Source organism: Ciconia boyciana, unplaced genomic scaffold (assembly GCF_034638445.1).
Source record: "Ciconia boyciana unplaced genomic scaffold, ASM3463844v1 HiC_scaffold_38, whole genome shotgun sequence".
Lineage (NCBI taxonomy): Eukaryota > Metazoa > Chordata > Aves > Ciconiiformes > Ciconiidae > Ciconia > Ciconia boyciana.
In genome coordinates, this window is record NW_027328406.1 from 520,129 (window position 1) to 543,731 (window position 23,603).

The window sequence follows — 23,603 nt, forward strand, 5'->3', positions numbered from 1 at the left end:
GTGGTTAATTGGGGGAGGGGAGGGGGAGGGGCGTGGTCCCGGGGGCGGGTCCTCGGGCGGGGGGGGGAGGGGAAGGGACGTGGCAATGGGGAGGGACGGACACGGGACGGACACGGGACAGACATGGGTCATGTGACGGACACGGGACGGACACGTAATGGACATGGGTCACGTGACGGACACGTGATGGACGTGGGTCATGTGACGGACACGGGACGGACACGTGATGGACGTGGGTCACGTGACGGACGTGGGTCATGTGACGGAGCTGGCCCAATACGTGATGGCCATGGAGCAACACGGGACGGACACGGGACACGGGACGGACGGGGGGAATGGGACGGACACGGAGTGGACACGGGACAGACACGGGACACGGGACGGACCCAGATCAACACGGGATGGACACGGGATGCTCACGGGACACGGGATGGACATGGATCAACATGGGATGGAGATGGGACACGGGATGGACACGGGATGAACATGGGTCACCGGAGGATGGACACGGGATGGACACGGGACAGGCCCAGATTGACATGGGGTGGACACGGGATGGACACGGGACGGACACGGGACGGAAGTGGATCATCATGGGACGGACATGGACCGACATGGGACGGACACGGGACACGGGACGGACCCAGATCGACACGGGATGGACACGGGATGCTCACGGGACACGGGATGGACACGGGATGGATGCGGGTCAACACGGGATGGACACGGGATGGACCCGGCTCAACATGCGATGGACACGGGATGGACGTGAGATGCTCACGGGACATGGGATGGACATGGGACACGTGATGGACACGGAACGGACATGGATCAACATGGGACGGACACGGGATGGACGTGGATCAACACGGGGTGGACCCAGATCAACACGGGATGGACACGGGACGGACATGGCACAGAACCAGATGAACATGGGACGGACATGGGACACGGGATGGACACGGGACAGACCCAGATCAACACGGGATGGACACAGCATGGACATGGATCAACATGGGATGGACGGGGGACACGGGTTGGACACGGGATGGGCCCAGATCAGCACGGGACGGACACAGGACACGGGATGGACACGGGACAGACATGGTATGGGCATGGATGGACATGGGACACGGGAGGGACACGGATCAACACGGGATGGACGAAGCATGGAGCTGGGTCAACATGCGATGGACACGGGACGGACACGCCACTGACACGGGCTGGGCGTGGTGCCGACATGGGACCGACACGCGACCAACACGGGCTGGAGGCGGGCTGCAGAGGGGACCGACATGTGACTGACATGGGAGTGACACGGGAGTGACACGGGATCCCTGTGGCATCGACACCGTTGGCACGGGACGGACACGGGAAGGACACGGGACGGACACGTGACGAAGGCAGCACCAATGGGGGAAGCAGAGAGTTGCCACGTGACCGACACGGGACGCACATGTGACCGACACGGGACGCACACGTGACCGACACGCAATGACCAGGCAAGCGACACGGAATTAAGGCAAAATCAACGGGGAATTGAGACGGGGACGGACACGGGACGGACACGGGACGGACACGGGACGGACACGTGGACGGAAGCACAACCCATAAGGACCCACGGAGAAGATTAACACGCTACCGACACGCAAGCGACACGGGCCGGAGAGGCGACGGCCGTCACCTCCAGCCCTCAACCGACGGGGGAACGACGCCACGCCGCCACGCCGCCGCCATGACGACGCCGCCATGACGCCGCCGCCGTCTCCTAAGCCGTGTCCTAAGCCGTGTCCTAAGCGTGTCCTAAGCGTGTTCGGTTTCCAGCTGAGCCAAGTGAGGGGCCAGGGCCACCAAAAGGGCCCGGAGATGCCGGGCCCCGGCTTGAGCGGCCGCCAGCACTTCCTCGTGGCCGGGGGGAGGGGCGCGGGGGGGGCCTGCCCCTCCCCCACCCGCCCCTCCCCCACCCCGGCGTCGTCGTCGTCGTCGTCGTCGTCGTCGTCATCCCCCGGCGCCGCGTTGGTGATCAGCGACAGCCCCAGCACACGCAAACCGCAGTGCCGGGCCGCCACCGCCTCCGCCACCGTGCTCATGCCTGCAAGGAGAAGGCGGGACACGCTTAGGACACGCTTAGGACACGCGAAGGGGACGCGAAGGGGACGCGGGGAGGGGACGCGGGGAGGGGTTGGGCTCCTCAGGGCGTCATTTTGGGGGGAGGGGGAGGGAGACGACCCGCGTCGGGAGCGTTTAGCGCGGGCTTAGCGTGTTCTTAGCGTGTGCGCAAGCTCGCGGCGGCCCCGGGCGGCTTCGCGTGGGCTTAGCGTGTTCTTACAACAGGCTTAAGGGGGGGGGGTGGTAAATTCCTCGCGGGTTCCCAACTGCTCGCCCACTCCTGGCGTGTCTTAGCGTGTTCTTAACGTGTGCGCAGGGTCACGGCGGACCCGAGGGGCTTCGCGTGGGCTTAGCGTGTTCTTAGCGTGTCGGTCCTTCCCTCAGCAGGTCAGCCTAGCGTGTCTCCCGACGCGTTCGTCCTGTCCCGAGCGTGCCCGGCCTCACGTGTGCTTAGCGTGCTCCGGCTTTCCTCACGCACCCGGCACGCCGCTAGCGTGCTCAGCCCTTGTTTGGCGTGTTCTTACGTCCTTAGCGTGTTCTAAGCGCGTTCAGCCTTCCTTAACACGTTTCGCACGCCCTTAGCGTGTTACTCCAGCGTCAGGAGCCTCCCTTGACGTGCTTGGCGTGGCCTTAGCGTGTTCTTAGCGTGCCCTGCATATCCTTCAGCCTTTCTTACTGTGTCTGGTGTGTCCTTAGCGTGTTGCCTGATGCTTACCCTTACTTAGCGTGTTCTTAGCATGTTCTTAACTCCATGTTTCGCCTTTAACACGTGCACCGTGTCCTCAACGTGTCCTTAGCGTGTTCAGCCGCTCCATACCCTGCTCTTAGTACGTCCTTAGCGTGTTCAGCCTTTCACACTCTGCTCTTAGCATGTCCTTAGCGTGCTCAGCCTCTCATTCCCTGCTCTTGATACGTCCTTAGCATGTTCAGCCCCTCTTAGCATGTCCTTAGCATGTTCAGCCTCTTATTCCCTGCTCTTGACATCTCCTTAGCGTGTTTAACCCCTCTTAGCATGTGCTTAGCATGTTTAGCCTTTCATATCTCTTTCCTGACCTGTCCTTAGCATGTTCAGCTCTTCTTAGCATGTCCTTGGCATGTTTAACCCCTCTTAGCGTGTCTTTAGCATTTGTCCTTAGCATGTTCAACCCCTCTTACCATGTCCTTAGCGTGTTCAGCCCCTCACACCCCCCTTTTAACACCTCCTTAGCGTGTCTAACCTCTCTTAGCATGTCCGTAGCATGTTTAACCCCTCTTAGCATTTCTTTAGCATCTGTCCTTAGCATGTTCAGTCCCTCTTACCATGTCCTTAGCGTGTTCAGCCTCTCATAACCCCCTTTTAACATCTCCTTAGTGTGTTTAATCCCTCTTAGCATGTCCTTAGCATCTGTCCTTAGCGTGTTTAGTCCCTCTTAGCATGTCCTTGGTATGTTTAACCTCTCTTAGCATGTCTTTAGCATCTGTCCTTAGCATGTTCAACCCCTCTTACCATGTCCTTAGCGTGTTCAGCCTCTCATACCCCCCCTTTTAACACCTCCTTAGCATGTTCAGCCCCTCTTAGCATGTCCTTAGCATGTTTAACTGCTCTTAACATGTCCTTAGCATCTGTCCTTAGCGTGTTCAGCCCCTCTTAGCATGTCCTTAGCATGTTTAACCCCTCTTAGCATGTCCTTAGCATCTGTCCTTAGCGTGTTCAGTCCCTCTTAACATGTCCTTAGCATGTTTAACCCCTCTTAGCATGTCCTTGGCATCTGTCCTTAGCATGTTCAGCCTCTCTTACCATGTCCTTAGCGTGTTCAGCTTCTCATATCCCCCTTTTAACCTCTCCTTAGCATGTTTAACCCCTCTTAGCATGTCCTTAGCATGTCTAACCCCTCTCAGCATGTCTTTAGCATCTGTCCTTAGCGTGTTCAGCCCCTCTTAGCATGTCCTTAGCGTGTTCAGCCTCTCATAACCCCCTTTTAACACCTCCTTAGCGTGTTTAGCCCCTCTTAGCATGTCCTTGGTATGTTTAACCTCTCTTGGCATGCCTTTAGCATCTGTCCTTAGCATGTTCAACCCCTCTTACCATGTCCTTAGCGTGTTCAGCCTCTCATACCCCCACTTTTAACACCTCCTTAGCATGTTCAGCCCCTCTTAGCATGTCCTTAGTGTGTTTAACTGCTCTTAACATGTCCTTAGCATCTGTCCTTAGCATGTTCAGCCTCTCTTACCATGTCCTTAGCGTGTTCAGCTTCTCATAACCCCCTTTTAACATCTCCTTAGCATGTTTAACCCCTCTTAGCATGTCCTTAGCATGTCCAACCCCTCTTAGCATGTCTTTAACATTTGTCCTTAGCGTGTTCAGCTTCTCATAACCCCCTTTTAACATCTCCTTAGCATGTTTAACCCCTCTTAGCATGTCCTTAGCATGTCTAACCCCTCTCAGCATGTCTTTAGCATTTGTCCTTAGCGTGTTCAGCCCCTCTTAGCATGTCCTTAGCGTGTTCAGCCTCTCATACCCCCTTTTAACATCTCCTTAGCATGTTTAACTCCTCTTACCATGTCCTTAGTGTGTTCAGCCTCTCATAACCCCCTTTTAACACCTCCTTAGCATGTCCAACCCCTCTTAGCATGTCTTTAGCATTTGTCCTTAGCGTGTTCAGCCTCTCATACCCCCACTTTTAACACCTCCTTAGCATGTTCAGCCCCTCTTAGCATGTCCTTAGCATGTTTAACTGCTCTTAACATGTCCTTAGCATCTGTCCTTAGCATGTTCAGCCTCTTACCATGTCCTTAGCGTGTTCAGCTTCTCATAACCCCCTTTTAACATCTCCTTAGCATGTTTAACCCCTCTTAGCATGTCCTTAGCATGTCTAACCCCTCTCAGCATGTCTTTAGCATTTGTCCTTAGCCTGTTCAGCCCCTCTTAGCATGTCCTTAGCATGTCTAACCCCTCTCAGCATGTCTTTAGCATTTATCCTTAGCATGTTCAGCCCCTCTTAGCATGTCCTTAGCACGCTCAGCCCCTCTTAGCATGTCCTTCACGTGTTCAGCCCCTCACACCCCCCCTTTAACACCTCCTTACCGTGTCCAACCCCCCCCTCGCCCCCGCTTCCGCCCCACCGCCCGTGCCCTCGCCCCGTCACGTCCGATCACGCCGGGGGGGAGGGGAAGCGTGTCGGGGCGTGTCGGGGCCGACTCACCGACGGCGTGGGCGCCCAGGCGCCGGAGGAGGCGGCACTCGGCCCGGGTCTCGTAGCTGGGCCCCCCCACCCCGCAGTAGACGCCGGCCCGGGCCTCGAGCTCGGGGGGGGCCAAGCTCAGGGCCAAGCGCCGCAGCCCCGCGTCGTAGGCGGCCGCCATGGGGGGGAAGCGGGGGCCGAACCTGGGGGGGAGGGGGAGAAACCGCCCATCAGTCGATCAGCGATCAATCGCCCGTCAGTCAGCGATCAGTCAGCCGGAAATCATTGATAAATCACCGATAAGTCAGCGATAAATCAGCGATAAATCAATCACCCATAAATCATTGATAAATCATTGATAAATCACCGGTAAATCATTGATAAGTCAGCGATAGATCAATCACCGATAAATCATTGATAAATCATTGATAAATCACCGATAAATCATTGATAAATCATTGATAAATCATTGATAAATCAGCGATAGATCAATCACCGATAAATCAGTGATAAGTCAGCGATAAATCAGTGATAAGTCAGCGATAAATCAGTGATAAGTCAGCGATAAATCAGTCACCCATAAATCATTGATAAATCATTGATAAATCACTGATAAATCATTGATAAGTCAGTGATAAATCAGCGATAAATCATTGATAAATCACCGATAAGTCAGTGATAAATCAGCGATAGATCAATCACCGATAAATCATTGATAAGTCAGTGATAAATTAGCGATAGATCATTGATAAGTCAGTGATAAATCACCGATAGATCATTGATAAGTCAGTGATAAGTCAGCGATAGATCAATCACCAATAAATCATTGATAAATCACCAATAAATCATTAATAAATCAGCAATAGATCAATCACCAATAAATCATTGAAAAATCATTGATAAATCACCAATAAGTCAGTGATAAATCAGCGATAGATCAATCACCGATAAATCATTGATAAATCACCGATAAATCATTGATAAGTTAGTGATAAGTCAGCGATAGATCAATTACTGATAAATCATTGATAAATCATTGATAAATCATTGATAAATCATTGATAAATCATTGATAAATCAGCAATAGATCAATCACCGATAAATCAGCGATAAATCATTGATAAATCATAAGTCATCGATAAATCATTGATAAATCGCTGATAAATCATTGATAAGTCAGTAATAAGTCAGCGATAGATCAATTACCGATAAGTCACCGATAAAGCATTGATAAATCACCAATGAATCACTGATAAATTATTAATAAATTACCGACAAATCACTGATAAGTCAGCGATAAATCAACCATAAATCAATGACCAATAAATCATTGATAAATCCTCGATAAACCACCCCCAAATAGCTAAAAAAAACAGCAATAAGTCATCGATAAACTAATAAATCCCTAATAAATCCCCAATAAACCATCAATAAACCAATAAATCATCAATAAGCCATCAATAAATTATCAATAAACCAATAAATCACCCATAAATGCTCAATAAATGACCAATAACTTATCAACAAACCCATAAATCATCAATAAACCACTAATAAACCGTCAATAAACCCATAAATTGCCAATAAATCACCAATAAGTTGCTCATAAACAAATAAATTGCCAATAAAACAGCAATAAATCCCCAATAAACCAATAGATTACCAATAAATCAGCGATAAGCCAACACATTACCAATAAATCAGCAATAAGTCACCAATAAATCCCCAATAAACCATCAATAAACCAATAAATCCCCAACAAATGCCCAACAAACCAATAAGTTACCAATAAACCCCCAATAAATTAATAAATTACCAATAAATCCCCAATAAATCCCACTAAATCCCCAATAAACCCCCAATAAACTAATAAATTACCAATAAACCCCCAATAAATCCCAATAAACCCCCAATAAATCCCCAATAAACCCCCAATAAACTAATAAATTACCAATAAACCCCCAATAAATCCCCGATAAATGCTCATAAATCATCAATAAACCAATAAATTACCAATAAATCCCCCATAAATCCCCATAAACCAATCAATTGCCAATAAATCATCAATAAATCCCAATAAACCCCCAATAAACCCCCAATAAACTGATAAATTCCTAATAGACCCCCAATAAATCCCCAATGAACCCCCAATGAACCCCCAATTAACTGATAAATTCCCAATAAATCCCAATAAACCCCCAATAAACTGATAAATCACCAATAAATCCCCAATAAATGCCAATAAACCCCAATAAATTCCCAATAGACCCCCAATAAATCAATAACCCCCAATAAATCATCAATAACCCCCAATAACCCCCAATAACCCTCCAATAAACTGATAAATCCCCAATAAACCCCAATAAATCCCAATAAACACCCAATAAATCATCAATAAATCCCAATAAACCCCCAATAAACCCCCATAAATCCCCCATAAATCCCCCAATAAACCCCCAATAATTTCCATTAAATCCCAATAAATCCCAATAGACCCCAATAAATTCCCAATAAATCCCAATAAACCCCCAATAAATCTCAATAAACCCCAATAAATCATCAATAAACCCCAATAAATCCCCATTAAATCCCAGTAACCCCCAGTAACCCCCCGCGGAGGCCCCGCCCACTGACCGCAGGTCGTTGGGGCCGGCCAATGGGCTGCGCCCGGCCAGCCCGGGCAGGTCGATGTGGTCGCGGAGCACCAGGAGGCGGCCGGGGCGGGGCCGGGGCCCAGGCTGCCCGCGGCATTGGTCAGCACCAGCGTGTGCACGCCCAGCAGGGCCAGCGTCCGCACCGGCATGGCCACCTGCGGGAGGGGCGGTGGGCGGGGCTGGGGGCGGGGGAGGGGCTATGGGGCGGGGGGCGGAGCTACAGGGCGGGGGAGCATACCTAGGGGAGGGAGGGAGGAACTGGGGGTGGAGCTATGGGGCCGGGGGCGGGGCTATGGGGCGGGGGTGGAGCTACGGGGCAGGGGTGGAGCTACGGGGCAGGGGGAACCAGAGAGCATACCTAGGGGGCAGGAGGGAGTAGCTGGGGGCGGAGCTAGGAGAGGGGGACGGGCTAGGGGCTGGGGGGCGGGGCTAGGGGCGGGGTTGGGCAGCACCAGCCCAGCAGGGCCAGCGTCCGCACCGGCATGGCCACCTGCGGGAGGGGCGGTGGGCGGGGCTGGGGGCGGGGCTGGGGGAGGGGGAGGGGCTAGGGGCAGGGGGAGGGGCTAGGGGCGGGGGAGGGGCTAGGGGCAGGGGGAGGGGCTAGGGGCAGGTAGATGGAGGCGGAACTATGGGGCGGGGGCGGAGCCACAGGGCGGGGGAGCATACCTTGGGGCAGGGAGGAACTGGGGGGCAGAGCTATGGGGCGGGGGGCGGAGCTACAGGGCAGGGGCGGAGTAGTTGGGGGCCGGGGCGGGGCTATGGGGTGGGGGTGGAGCTACGGGGCAGGGGGAACCTGAGAGCATACCTAGGGGCAGGAGGGAGTAGCTGGGAGGCGGAGCTAGGGGCGGGGGCGGAGCTAGGGGGCAGGGGGCGGAGCTAGGGGCGGGGCTATGCGGCAGGGGGGAGTAGCTGGGGGCGGAGCTGGGGGACAGGGGGTGGAGCTGGGGGTGGAAGGTCATAGCTATGGGGCCGCAGGAGCAGCCGTGGGGCAGGGCTATGGGGCAGGAGAGCATACCTAGGGGGCAGGAGGGACTGGCTGTGGGGCGGGGGCGGAGCTTATTGTCTATGGGGCAGGAGAGAGATCTATGGGGTGGCAGAGCGGAGCTGTGGGGCGGGATAGAGATCTATGGGGTGGCAGGTCATTGTCTATGGGGCAGAAGAAAGATCTATGGGGCAGGAGAACATAGCTATGGCACGGCAGAGTAGCTATGGGGTGGGACAGAGATCTATGGGGTGGGAGAGCGTAGTTGTGGGGCGGGAGAGGGCTCTATGGGGTGAGAGCTCATTGTCTATGGGGCAAGAGGCAGATCTATGGGGCGGGGGCAGATCTATGGGGCGGGGGGTACCTGGGCGGGGCTGTAGCCCTCATAGAGGTGGAAGCGGCCCTGCAGGACGGCGCAGGGGACGTCCCCCAAGCGCCCCACAACCAGGCGCCCCGCATGGCCCTGCACTGTGGGGAGAACTTGGGGGTCAGCCCCATAAGTCACCCCACACCCACCCCCTCCCCGGCCCCCCAAGTGCCCTCCCAGCCCCCCCCAAGCGATTCCCCTGCCCCCCCCCCAAGTGGCCACCCAAAGGGTCCCCAAGGGCACCCACTGCCCCTAAGTGAGCCCCCAAGTGGACCCCTCTGCCCCTAAGTGGCCCCAAAGGACCCCCAACAGCCCCCTGCCCCCAAGTGCCCTCCCAACCCCAAAGCAGACCCCTCAGCCCCTCAAGTGGACCCCAGCCCCAAACCCAGCCCCCCAAGTGCCCTCCCAGCCCCAAACCCAGCCCCCCAAGTGCCCTCCCAGACCCCAAGTGCCCTCCCAGTCCCAAACCCAGCCCCCAAGTGCCCCCAACCTCTAAACCCAGCCCCCAAGTGCCCTCCCAGCCCCAAACCCAGCCCCCAAGCGCCCCCCACCCCTAAACCCAGCCCCCCAATTGCCCTCCCAGCCCCAAACTCAGCCCCCAAGTGCCCTCCCAGCCCCCAAGTCCCCCAGCCCCAAACCCAGCCCCCAAGTGCCCTCCCAGCCCCAAACCCAGCCCCCAAGTGCCCTCCCAGCCCCAAACCCAGCCCCCAAGTGCCCCCAGCCCAAGTGCCCCCAGTCCCAAACCCAGCCCCCCAAGTGCCCTCCCAGCCCCAAACCCAGCCCCCAAGTGCCCCCCACCTCTAAACCCAGCCCCCAAGTGCCCTCCCAGCCCCAAACCCAGCCCCCAAGCGCCCTCCCAGCCCCCAAGCACCCCCACCCCTAAACCCAGCCCCCAAGTGCCCTCCCAGCCTCAAACCCAGCCCCCCAAGCGCCCCCACCCCTAAACCCAGCCCCCCAGCGCCCTCCCAGCCCCCAAGTGCCCTCCCAGCCCCAAACCCAGCCCCCCAAGCGCCCCCAGCCCCCCAAGCGCCCCCACCCTAAACCCAGCCCCCCAAGTGCCCTCCCAGCCTCAAACCCAGCCCCCAAGCGCCCTCCCAGCCCCCAGCGCCCCCCACCCCTAAACCCAGCCCCCAAGCGCCCTCCCAGCCCCAAACCCAGCCCCCCAAGTGCCCTCCCAGCCCCAAACCCAGCCCCCCAGCGCCCTCCCGCCCCCCAAGTGCCGCCGTGGGGCTGACCGGTGCTGCGGGGGAAGTGGGGGATGTCGGCGTAGTCGAAGGCCTGGGCCTCCGCCAGCTCCTGGGCCAGGGCCCCCAGCCCCGACCCACAGACCAGCCCCACCCGGGGGGCGACCCCCGCCCGCGCCCTCACCCAGGCCGCCGCCGCCGCGCAGGCCTCGTAGCTGGGGGGGGACACATGGGGGTCACCCCACGGCACCCGGAGGGGGCGCCCCGGACCCATGGCGTGACCCCCAACGGCACCCGAGACCCATAGGGTGAGCCATAGGGGCAGGCAGGAGCCATAGCGTGACCCACAGGGGCAGCCCGGACCCATAGCGCGACCCCCAACAGCACCCCGGACCCATAGTGTGACCCCCAACAGCACCCCGGACCCATAGCGTGACCCACAGGGGCAGCCCGGACCCATAGCGTGAGCCCCAATAGCACCCAAGACCCATAGCGTGACCCACAGGGGCAGCCTGGACCCATAGCGTGACCCCCAACAGCACCCTGGACTCATAAGGTGAGCCATAGGGTCAGCCAGGACCCATAGCATGACCCACAGGGGCAGCCAGGACCCATAGCGCGACCCCCAATAGCACCCCGGACCCATAGGGTGAGCCATAGGGTCAGCCAGGACCCATAGCGTGACACCCAACGTCAATGATGACCCATAGCGTGACCCCCAACAGCACCCAGGACCCATAGGGTGACCCACGGGGGCAGCCAGGACCCATAGGGTGACCCCCAACATCAATGATGACCCATAGCGTGACCCATAGGAACACCCAAGACCCATAGCGTGACCCCCAACAGCACCCCGGACCCATAGCGTGACCCATGGGGGCACCCCGGACCCATAGCGTGACCCCCAACAGCAATAGGGACCCATAAGGTGAGCCATAGGGGCACCCCGGACCCATAGCATGACCTGTGGGGGCACCCAGGACCCATAGCATGACCCCCAACAGCACCCCGGACCCATAGCGTGACCCATGGGGGCACCCCAGACCCATAGCGTGACCCCCAACAGCAACAGTGACCCATGGGGCAGCCCGGACCCATAGCGTGACCCTCAACAGCACCCCGGACCCATAGAATGAGCCACAGGGGCACCCAAGACCCATAGCGTGACCCCCAACATCTAGGGTGACCCCCAACATCAATGATGACCCATAGCGTGACCCATAGGAGCACCCAAGACCCATAGCGTGACCCCCAACAGCACCCAGGACCCATAGAGTGAGCCATAGGGGCAGCCACGACCCATAGCGTGACCCACGGCAGCACCCAGGACCCCCAGAAGCAGGTCAGACCCATACAATGGCCCCTGGTGCCACCCAGGACCCACAGGGCGCCCCACGGCAGGACCCACGGCAGCACCCCAGCCCCACAGGGGGACCCCCAGAGACACCCGAGACCCACGGCAGCACCCATGGAGGCAGCCCAGCCCCACAGGGGGACCCATAGCAGCACCCCAGCCCCATGGCGGGACCCACGGCAGGACCCCTGCCCCACAGGGTGCCCCATAGCAGCACCCGAGACCCACGGTGGGACCCACAGCAGCACGCGAGACCCATAGGATGCCCCATAGCAGCACCCACAGAAGGAACCAAGCCCCATAGGGTGCCCCATGGCAGCACCCAGCCCCATAGCAGCACCCCAGCCCCATTGGGTGCCCCACAGCACAACCCATAGAAGGAACCAAGCCCCATAGGGTGCCCCATAGCAGCACCCAAGCCCCACGGCAGGACCCACAGCAGCACCCCAGCCCCACAGGGTGCCCCATAGCAGGACCCGAGACCCACAGTGGGACCCATAGGAGGAACCAAGCCCTATAGGGTGCCCCATAGCAGCACCCCAGCCCCATGGTGGGACCCATAGCAGCACCCCAGCCCCACAGGGTGCCCCATAGCAGCACCCGAGACCCACGGTGGGACCCATAGGAGGACCCAAGCCCTATAGGGTGCCCCATAGCAGCACCCCAGCCCCATGGCGGGACCCATAGCAGAACCCCAGCCCCATGGCGGGACCCATAGCAGCACCCCAGCCCCATGGCGGGACCCATAGCAGCACCCCAGCCCCACAGGGTGCCCCATAGGAGGACCCAAGCCCTATAGGGTGCCCCATAGGAGGACCCAAGCCCCACAGCAGGATTCATAGCAGGACCCCAGCCCCATAGGGTGCCCCATAGCAGCACCTCAGCCCCACAGTGGGACCCATAGCAGCACCCGAGACCCACGGTGGGACCCATAGGAGGACCCAAGCCCTATAGGGTGCCCCATAGCAGCACCCCAGCCCCACAGCAGGACCCATAGCAGGACCCATAGCAGGACCCCAGCCCCATAGGGTGCCCCATAGCAGGACCCCAGCCCCACAGGGTGCCCCATAGCAGGACCCGAGACCCACGGTGGGACCCATAGGAGGACCCAAGCCCTATAGGGTGCCCCATGGCAGCACCCCAGCCCCATGGCGGGACCCATAGCAGGACCCCAGCCCCATAGGGTGCCCCACCCCCACCCGGACCTTGCCCCCGCCCGGCCCCGAAGCCAAACGGACTTGGGACGGGGGAGGGGCCGCCCCTCCCCCACCCCGCCCCTCCCCCACCCCCGGCGGTCGGCAGGGGCGGGGGGAGGGGCCGAGCCCCCCATCTCTGGGGCTGGACCCACACATGTGGGACTGGGGGGGGGGGAGGGGCGGGGGTCTCCCAATCCCCCCTCCCCCCACCGGGGTCTCACGGCCTTCCCCTCCCCCTCAAATGGGCGTGGCCCCTCCCTCCCTCTCTGATTGGCCGCCGCGGGGGTGTGAGCCCCGGCGGCGCCTTCCCATTGGCTGAGAGACCCCCATGAAGGGGGAGGGGGGGGAGGGAGGGGAGCGCGGCCCCTCCCCCTCCCTGCCCCTCCCCCCCCGGGGGTCCCAGGCCTCGGGGGGGGGTGGGGGAGGGTGTCCCCCCGCGCATGCGCGCTGCCCACCTGCCCTCCATGTCGCCGCCGACTACGAGCGCTTCCCCCCCCCGCCCCGCCGCTTATAAAAGGTTCCGCCCGTGACGTCACGCCTCCGGCCACGCCCCTCGGGCGGCCGCCGACCAATCCCCGGCGCCTCGTCGCTATGGAGACGGCGGGGTGGAGGGGCGGGGCCTGGGGGGAAGGGGGAGCGCGGGCCAATGGGAGGAAGGGGAGGGCGCCGGTCGCCCGGCAACGGTGTGGTGGGGTGGGTCACGTGAGGAGCGCCGGCCAATAGGAGCGCGGGGGAGGCGGGTCGCCCGGCAACGGCGCTGGGGGCGGGAGGGGAGGGACGGAGGAGTGATCACGTGAGGCGGGCGAGCCAATAGGAGCGGGGGAAAGGCGGGTCGCCCGGCAACGGCGCTGAGGCGGGGAGGGGGAGTGATCACGTGAGGCACTCCGGCCAATAGGAGCGCGGGGAAGGCGGGTCGCCGGGCAACGGCGCTGAGGGAGGGCGGGGGCAGCGGTCACGTGAGGCGGGCGGGCCAATGGGCGGGCGAGGGGCGGGGCGGCGCTGTCATGGCGGACGGGGAGCGCTCGCCGCTGCTGCCGGCCGAGGCGGGGCCGGGCCCGGGAGCGGGGGGGGGCCCGGGGGGGGCCGCGGCGGTGGGTGAGTGGGGCAGGGCCTGCGGGGAGGGCGGGGCTTCTGCCGGGAGGGGGCGGGGCCGGAGGGAGGCGGGAGGGCTTCGGGGCGGGGCCGGGAGGAGAAGGGGCGGGGCTTGGGGAAGGGGCGGGGCCGAGGGGAGGAGGCGGGGGGTGGAGGCTGAGGGGCGGGGCCTAGACAGCCTGTGGGAGGGGCCTAGCGGGAGGGGCGGGGCTTGGGCAAAAGGGGCCGGGGGTGAGGTGGGAAGGGGTGGGGCTTACAGGAAGGGGCGGGGTCGAGGCCCGCTGGGGCGGGGCCTGGAGGGGTGAGGTGGGAGGGTGGGGCCTGAGGGTGGGCGGGGCTTCGCAGAGGGGGCGGAGCTGGAGGCAGCGGGTGGCTGGTGGGAGGGGCCGGGCGACAGGGCGGGGCCTGTGTGTGGAGGCGGGGCCGGAAGGGGTGGGGTCTGCTGGCCTCGGGAGGCGGGGCTTAAGGCGGTGGGCGGGGCCTGAGCGCCTGCGGGAGGGGCCTTGAGGGTGGGGGCTTAAGGGGTGGGGCTTAATGGGTGGGCAGGGCCAGAGCACAGCCCTAAGGGGGGCTTAGGGAGGGGCGGGGCTTGTGTGGGCAGGGCCAAAGTGGGTGGGGTTTGAGGGAAGGGGCGGGGCTGAAAGGCGGGGCGGGGCTTGGGATCACCGGGCCTGTGGGAGGGGTGGGGCTTGGGGAAGGGGCAGGGCTAAGAGGAGGAGGGGGCGGGGCTTAGGCGCCGCTCACCACACCACCCCCCCTGTTGCCAGGCACCGCGGGGCGGGCCACCGGCGGTGCTGCCGGGGAGGCCCCGCCCCTTACTCCCCATTGGGCAGCCCGGAGGGTGGGGCGGGGCCGGCGGTCACGTGCCGCGTGTGCCAGCGGCCAATCAGCGTGGAGGGAAAACCCACCAGCACGTGGTGAAGTGCGGGGGCTGCGGGGAGGCCACGGTGAGGGGCGGGGCCAGGGCAGGGGCAGGGCCTGGAGGGGAGGGCGGGGCCTGGAGGGGAGGGCGGGGCCTGAGAGGGAGAGTGTGGGGTCTGGAGGGGAGAGGGTGAGGGCTGAGGGGAGAGGGCGGGGTCTGCAGGGGGAGGGCGGGGCCTGAGGGAGGAGGGCGGGGCCTGAAGGGGAGAGGGCGGGGGATGAGGGGAGAGGGCAGGGCTGGAGGGGGAGGGTGGGGTCTGGAGAGAGAGGGCGGGGCCTGAGGAGGAGAGGGTGGGGTCTGAGAGTGAGGGTGGAGTCTGGAGGGGAGGGTGGAGTCAGGGTGGAGGGCGGGGTCTGGAGGGGGAGGGCGGGGCCTGAGGAGGAGGGGCGTGGTCTGAAGGGGAGAGGGCGGGGGCTGATGGGAGGGGTGGGGATGAGGGGAGGGGCGGGGTCTGGAGGGGAGGGTGGGGCCTGAGGAGGAGAAGGTGGGGTCTGAGAGTGAGGGCGGAGTCTGGAGGGGGAGGGCGGGGTCTGAGAGTGAGGGCGGAGTCTGGAGGGGGAGGGCGGGGTCTGAGAGTGAGGGCGGGGTCTGGAGGGGCAGGGTGGGGTCAGAGGGTGGAGGGTGGGGCCCGAGGGGGGGGCGTGGCCAAAAGGGCCTCGGGCTTCGGGGAAGGGCGTGCGGGCGGGGCTTGGCGGGGCGTGGCCGGGCAGGGGCGTGGCCGGGAGACGAGGCCCCGCCCCCAGCCCATCCGCACGGCCCCCGGGGGGAAGAAATACGTGCGGTGCCCCTGCAACTGCCTGCTGGTGTGCAAGGCCTCGGCCCAGCGCATCGCCTGCCCTCGGCCCTACTGGTCAGACTGGGGGCACTGGGGGCGGGGGGCTGGGGGACTGGGAGGGACTGGGGGGACTGGGACTGGGAGGGAATGGGGGGACTGGGAGGGAACTGGGGGGACTGGGATGGGACTGGGAGGGGCTGGGGGGACTGGGAGGGACTGGGAGGGGCTGGGAGGGGACTGGGGGACTGGGAAGGACTGGGAGGGGGCTGGGGGGGCTGGGAGGGGCTGGGAGGGACTGGGGGGACTGGGAGGGGCTGACGGGGAACTGGGAGGGAACTGGGGGAACTGGGAAGGACTGGGAGGGAACTGGGGGAACTGGGAGGGGACTGGGAAGGAACTGGGAGGGACTGGGAAGGAACTGGGAGGGACTGGGGGGACTGGGAGGGGGCTGGGAGGGAACTGGGAGGGACTGGGAGGGGACTGGGGGGACTGGGAGGGGCTGGGGGGAGTGGGAGAGACTGGGAGAGACTGAGGGGGACTGGAAGGGGGCTGACAGGGAACTGGGAGAGACTGGGGGAGACTGGGGGGACTGGGAGGGGATTGGGAGGAACGGGGGGGGAACTGGGAGAGGCGGGGAGAGACTGGGGGCGACTGGGAGGGAACTGGGGGGACTGGGATAGACAGGGAGGGAACTGGGAGAGACTGGGAGGAGGTTTGGGGATGCTGGGGTGTACTGGGAAGGCACTGGGAGGGACTGGGATCTACTGGGAGGACCTTGGGAGAGACTAGGAGGGGTTTGGGGGCACTGGGAGAGACTGGGAGGGCCCCAGGGGATACTGGGAGGGAGCTTTGGGGTACTGGGATGGACTGGGACGACACTGGGAGGGGTTGTGGGGCTCTGGGTTGGACTGGGAGGCTGTGGGCCATACTGGGAGGCACTGGGGGGCCACTGGGCCATACTGGGAGGCACTGGGGGGCCACTGGGCCATACTGGGAGGCACTGGGGGAGTCACTGGGCCATACTGGGAGGCACTGGGGGGTCACTGGGCCATACTGGGAGGCACTGGGGGGTGGAGCCCGGGGGGGAGGGGCGCCCCGGCACCCCTCCCCCCGCTCCCAGTGCCCCCAGTGTAACCCAGTGCCCCCAGTAAGCGCATCATCAACCTGGGCCCCGTCCAGGCAGGGGCCCCAGCCCCGACCCCCCCGGCGGCGTCCGCGTGGCCTGCGGGCACTGCGGGGGGCCCTTCCTGGTGAGCCCCGCCCCCCAAGTGTGGGGCCCCGCCCCCAAGTGTGGGGCCCCGCCCCTAAGTGGGGGCCCGCCCAAGTGGGTGCCCGCCCCTTTACATGGGTCCCTGCTCCCTAGATGGAGGTCCCGCCCCTGTGCATGTATCTGTCCCCCCCAAGTGTGGGTCTCAGCCCCCAAGTGTGGGTCCCCGCCCCTAAGTGTGGGTACTGCCCCCTTTACATGGGTCCCCGCCCCCAAGTGGGGTCTCCGCCCCCTATACATGGGTCCCTGCCCCTTAGGTGGTGGTCCCCGCCCCCAAGTGTGGGTCCCGCCCCCAAGTGGGGGTCCCCGCCCCTATACATGGGTCCCCGCCCCCTATACATGGGTCCCTGCCCCTTAGGTGGTGGTGCCCGCCCCCTAAGTGTGGGTCCCGCCCCCTATTTTTGTGTCCGTGCCCCTTAGGTGGTAATCCGCCCCCAAGTGTGGGTCCCCGCCCCCAAGTGCGGATCCCACCCCTATACATGGGTCCCTGCCCCTAAGTGTGGGTCCCGCCCCTATTTTTGCATCCCCGCCCTTAGGTGGTAGTCTCCGCCCGCAAGTGTGGGTCCTGCCCCGCAAGTGTGGGTCCCTGCGCCTATATATGGGTCCCTGCCTCCTAAGTGTGGGTCGCGCCCCCCCAGTGGGGGTCCCGCCCGCTATATATGGGTACCAGCCCCCTAGATGGAGGTCCCGCCCCCTGTGCATGTATCTGTCCGCCCCCTAAGTGTGGGTCCCCGCCCCCTAAGTGTGGGTCCCGCCCCCTTTACATGGGTCCCCGCCCCCCAAGTGTGGGTCCCGCCCCCTAAGTGTGGGTCAGCACTGACCCCGCCCCCTCCCCGCAGTGGGCGGAGCTCACCGACCGCACCCTGGCCCGCTGCCCGCACTGCCGCAAGGTGTAAGTACCGGCCCCGCCCCCTTTTTGGGGGGAGGGGTGGGGGCGTGGCCCGGATGGCTGGCCCCTCCCCCCGCCGTGACCCCGCCCTGACTCCGCCCCCAGCTCCGCCATTGGCCGCCGCTTCCCGCGCCGCCGCTGCCTGTGCTGCCTCCTCATGGCCCTGCTCATGGCCGGGGCCGCCGCCGGGCTGGCGGTGAGGGGCGGGGCCTGGGGAGGGCGGGGCTTGGGGGGGGCGGGGCCTCGGGGAGGGGCGGGGCTTCGATGGGGAGGGGCTTCGACGGGGAGGGGCCTCGAGGGGGAGGTGGGGAGGGGGTTGAGCGGGGGGTGGGTGTGTGTGTGAAGGGAGGGGGCGTGGTCTAAAGGGGCGTGGCCTAAAGGGGTGAAGGGGTTGGGGCTTAAAGGGGTGGGGCTTAAAGGGAGTGAGGGTTTGGGGAGCGGGGTGGTTTGGGGTTGTTGAGGGAGGGGCTTCGAGAGGGGAGGGGCTTGGAGGGCGGGGCCTAAAGGGGCGGGGCAGGGGGACCGAGGTGTCTGGAGGAGGGGTTTCGAGGGGTGGGTTTAGGGGCGGGGCCTAAAGGGGCGGGCCTTCGGGAGACACAGGGGTGCGGAGGGTTGTTTGAGGGGCGGGGCTTGGAGAGGGCGGGGTTTCGAGGGGCAGGGCTTTTTCAGGGGAGAGGCTTGGAGGAGGAGGGGCTTCGGGGCGGGGCGTGGGGAGGGGGCTTGAGGGGAGGGGCTTGGAGGGAGTGGCCTAAGGGGAGGGGCTTGGAGGAGGAGGGGCAGGAGGAGCTTCAAGGGGAGGGGTTAAAGGGGGCGGGGCTAAAGGGGGATCCAGGAACCCGCATGGGGGGGGAGGGGGGGGGTATATGGGGGGGGAGGGGCGTCTATGCGCCCCTCCCCCCCCCGCCGACGAGGCCCCTCCCCCCAGGTGGGCACGTGGGTGCCGGCGCGGCGGCTCCGCCCCCTGCACGCGGGCTGGGCCCTGCTGGGGGCGGGGGCGGGGGCGTGTCTGCTGCGGGCGGCCTATTGGGGCTGCGTCCGCGTCAGCCAGCCCCTCCCCCCCCGCGCCTGACCACGCCCACCCCACACGCCCCGCCCTCCCTCCCCGAGGACACGCCCCCTCCCCACCCCCACCCCCACAGCCCCGCCCCGGCCTCTGGGATTGGATGGGAGGCGGCGGCCACGCCCCTGCGTCACGTGAGGCGGCCGGGACACGCCCGCGTCATGTGACGCGCCTCTGACACGTCAATGACACGGGATGCGCCTGTGACACGCCTGCGTCACATGACACGCGTCGGACGCGCCTGCATCACGTGACATCCCTCAGACACGCCTGCATCACATGACACGCCTAGGACACGCCTGCGTCATGTGACACGCTTGCGACACGCCTGCATCACGTGACGTGCGTCGCACACGCCTGCATCACGTGACACGCATCGGAGACGCCTGCGTCATGTGACACGCTTGTGACATGCCTGCGTCACGTGACACGCCTCGGACATACCTGCATCACGTGACACGCCTCGGACATGCTTACGACACGTGACGTCAGACACGCCTGCGTCATGTGACACTTTGGGGGCCGCACCCGCATCACGTGACACGGCTCGGACACATTTATGACACGTGACGTCTGCCGGCCACGCCCGCATCAGGTGACACGCCCGCATCACGCGCCACGCCTGCGTCACGTGACGCGCCGCGGACACGCCTCCGCCACGCCCGGTGACGTCACGTGCTTCGGACCCGCCCCGAGCGCCTGTGACGTCACCGGCCACGCTTGTGACACGCTAACGACGCGTGGAGCCGCCATCTTGGACAGATCCTTCCGGTGCGGCGGCCATCTTGGATGGGTTCTTCCGGTCCGGCGGCCATCTTGGGCATTTCCTTCCGGTGCGGCGGCCATCTTGGCTCACCCGCCTTGAGGCGGCGGCCATCTTGGCGCGCCTCTTCCAACCTGGCCGCCATCTTGGTCCCCCGCCCCGCCCTCCTCCCCTCCCAGCATGCACTTGGCCCCACCCTCCGGGCGACGGGGCACGCTCCTCCCCCTTCCCAGCATGCGCCCGGCCCCAGCCCCGCCCCCCGCTGTACATAGGCCCCGCCCCTCGCTGTATATATCTATTTAAGGAGTAGCTCCTCCCCCAAAGCGGGGGGGGCGGGGCCAGGGCTGTAAATAAATCCCCTCCTCGGGGCCCCCCACACCCGGGTGGTTCAGCAACGGAGTTTATTGGCTTCCCCCCGGGGGGTAAAAAATATATAGGGGAGGGGGGAGGGATCCCTGAGGGTTGCGCCAGCCCCTATGGGGGCTATAGGGGCTCGGGGAGGGGCTATGGGGTGGGGGAGGGGCTATGGGGTGGAGACCCCCCCAATAGATCGGGGGGTGTGTAAGGAGCGGGAGGAGCTATAAGGGGGTGGGGGGATCTATAGGGGTCGGGGGATCTGTAGGGGTCAGGGAGGGCTGTAAGGGTGGGGGAGGGTCTATGGGGGTCAGGTGGGGATCTATAGGGGTCAGACGGGGTCTATAGGGAGCAGGTGGGGATCTATAGGGGTCAGATGGGGTCTATAGGGAGCAGGTGGGGATCTATAGGGGTCAGATGGGGTCTATAGGGAGCAGGTGGGGATCTATAGGGGTCAGACGAGGTCTATAGGGATCAGGTGGGGATCTATAGTGGTCAGATAGGGTCTATAGGGAGCAGGTGGGGATCTATAGAGGTCAGACGGGGTCTATAGGGGTCAGGTGGGGATCTATAGAGGTCAGAGGAGGTGTATAGGGGGCAGGTGGGGATCTATAGGGGTCAGACGAGGTCTATAGGGATCAGGTGGGGATCTATAGGGGTCAGACGAGGTCTATAGGGATCAGGTGGGGATCTATAGGGAGCAGGTGGGGATCTATAGGGGTCAGATGGGGTCTATAGGGGTCAGGTCAGGGCTGTAAGGGTAGGGGGTAGGATCTATAGGGGTCAGAAATCTGTAGGGGTTAGGTGGGGATCTATGGGGGTTGGGGGGATCTATAGGGGCCAGGTGGGGGTCTATGGGGTCAGGTGGGGTCTATAAGGGTGGGGGAGGATTTATAGGGGTCAGGTGGGGTCTGTAAGGGGTGGGGAGGACCTATAGGGGTCAGCTGGGGATCTATAGGAGTCAGATAGGGGCTGTAAGGGTTGGGGGCAGACCTGGGGGTTCTATAGGGGTGGGGGGGATCTGTAGCGTTCTATAGGAGATGGGAGGGACCTAGAGGAGCTAGGAGGGGCTCTAGGGGTCAGGGGGATCTATAGGGGTCTGGAGGAGCTATAGGGGTTGAGTGGGATCTGGGGGGAGCTTGTAGTGGCTGGGAGAGGATCTATAGGGGCTGGGGGGGGTCTCTGTGGGGCTGTGTAGGTCAGGGGCAATCTATAGGGGGTCATGGGGGGCGGGGTGTCTCTACGGGGTCTATATAGGAATGCCCTATAGGAAGGCTTGTGGGCCCCCGTAGCACCGCAAGGCCCCTGTGGGGCACCTATAGATTCTCCAGCCCTATAGGAGGAGCTCATGCATGGAGGCGGGGGCTATAGGAGGCTATAGGGCCCCTGGCCATAGGGTGACCCCAGCAAGAAGCTCGAGACGTATGGGGGCGAGGACCCTATGGTGGCTGTAGGGCCAGGGAGGAGCCGGTGGGCCCCAAGGAGAGGGGGGGGGGTGACCCCCTATAGATCCCTATAGAGGGCTATAGGAGGGGCGGAGGGTGAGTGAAATGTCTATAGGGTCAGGCGGAGGCGGGTGGGACCAGCGCGGCGCTGGGAAGAGCGCGACGGTCCCGTATAGATGGAGCTTATGGGCGGGAAGGACGGCTGCAGGCCCGCGTAGAAGCATCGGGACGCCGTATAGACCGTGACGGCCTCATGCAGAGCCACCCTATGGATCTATAGGATGTCTGTAGGGACAAGTAAAGGCTCATGAGGCCACCGTGACCCCATATAGACCACGATGGCCTCATGGAGACCCACCCTATGGAGCCGTAGGGTGCCTATAGGGTCAGGTAGAAGTCGATGGGGCCACCAGGATCACGTATAGACCGTGATAACCTCACGTCAATCCAAGCTATGGAGCTATAGGATGTCTATAGGGTCAACTCGAGGTTGATGGGGTCACCGTGGCCCCATATAGACCACGATGGCCTCATGTAGAGCCAAATTATGGAGCTATAGGATGTCTATAGGGTCAACGCAGACCATGATGACCTCCTGCAGCCCCAACGTATGGAGCTATAGGATGCCTATAGGGTCAACGACGGATTCGTGGGGCCACCAGGATCACGTATAGACCGTGATGGCCTCATGTAAAGCCAATCTATGGAGCTATAGGATGTCTATAGGGTCAACGAGAGGCTGATGGGGCCACCGTGGCCCCATATAGACCACGATGACCTCATGGAGACCCAACGTATGGAGCCATAGGATGTCTATAGGGTCACCGAGAGGTCGGTGAGATCGTCGTGGCGCCATATAGACCGCGATGACATCGCGCAGACTTTGTATACGGGCGTTTGGGGTGGAGTTAGGGCCGAGGAGAGGTTGATGGGACCGTCGTGACGCCATGTTGAGCGTGATGACATCATCTGTAACGTCATTTCTGGGCACTTAGAGCAAATTTACGGCCAAGTAGAGGTTGGTGGCACCATCGTGACATCATATTGATCACGATGACATCACCTCAACCCAGTCTGGGGACGTTTCGGGTGGAATTACAGCCAAGTAGAGCTCGATGGGATGATTGTGATGTCGTATTGATCACGATGACGTCACCTCAACCCAATCTGGGGGCGTTCAGGGTAGAATTACGCCCAAGTAGAGCTTGATGGCACCATCGTGACATCATATTGATCACGATGACATCACCTCAACCCAGTTTGGGGGCGTTTCGGCTGGAATTACGCCCAAGTAGAGCTTGATGGCACCATCGTGACATCATATGGACCACGATGACATCACCTCAACCCAGTCTGGGGGCGTTTCGGGTGGAATTACGCCCAAGTAGAGCTCGATGGGATGATTGTGATGTCGTATTGATCATGATGACATCACCTCAACCCAATTTGGGGGCGTTTCGGGTGGAATTACGCCCAAGTAGAGGTTGATGTGATGATTGTGATGTCGTATTGATCACGATGACATCACCTCAACCCAATTTGGGGCTGTTCAGGGTGGAATTACGCCCAAGTAGAGCTCGATGGGATGATTGTGATGTCGTATTGATCACGATGACGTCACCGCAGCCCAATTTGGGGGCGTTTCGGCTGGAATTACACCCAAGTAGAGGTTGATGGCACCATTGTGATGTCATGTGGACCACGATGACATCACCTCAACCCAATTTGGGGCTGTTCAGGGTCGAATTACGCCCAAATAGAGGTTGGTGGGACCATTGCGACATCATATGGACCACGATGACATCACCTCAACCCTATTTGGGGGTGTTTTGGCTGGAATTACGCCCAAGTAGAGCTTGATGGGATGATTGTGATGTCGTATTGATCACGATGACATCACCTCAACCCCATTTGGGGGTGTTTCGGCTGGAATTATGCCCAAGTAGAGGTTGCTGGGACCATCGTGACATCATATAGACCATGATGACATCACCTCAACCCCATTTGGGGGTGTTTTGGCTGGAATTAC

At 61.8% G+C, this 23,603-nt stretch overlaps 2 protein-coding genes across 2 annotated transcripts; one reads left to right on the forward strand and one right to left on the reverse strand.

Annotated features, from left to right (window-relative positions):
• On the reverse strand, nucleotides 1-13,479 carry PNP (purine nucleoside phosphorylase). The gene is given in 7 exon segments (XM_072849276.1): nucleotides 1-2,092; nucleotides 5,292-5,473; nucleotides 7,905-7,995; nucleotides 7,998-8,079; nucleotides 9,271-9,374; nucleotides 10,509-10,672; nucleotides 13,463-13,479. Coding segments are annotated over 7 exon segments (1,209 nt in total). The 5' UTR covers nucleotides 13,474-13,479; the 3' UTR covers nucleotides 1-1,517.
• Nucleotides 13,480-14,011: 532 nt separating this feature from the next.
• Nucleotides 14,012-19,069, forward strand: PIP4P1 (phosphatidylinositol-4,5-bisphosphate 4-phosphatase 1). Its single transcript, XM_072849221.1, is given in 10 exon segments — nucleotides 14,012-14,050; nucleotides 14,867-14,904; nucleotides 14,906-15,000; nucleotides 15,003-15,046; nucleotides 15,765-15,871; nucleotides 16,945-16,982; nucleotides 16,985-17,046; nucleotides 17,903-17,955; nucleotides 18,058-18,148; nucleotides 18,878-19,069. Coding segments are annotated over 10 exon segments (711 nt in total). The 3' UTR covers nucleotides 19,022-19,069.
• Nucleotides 19,070-23,603: the final 4,534 nt, after the last annotated feature.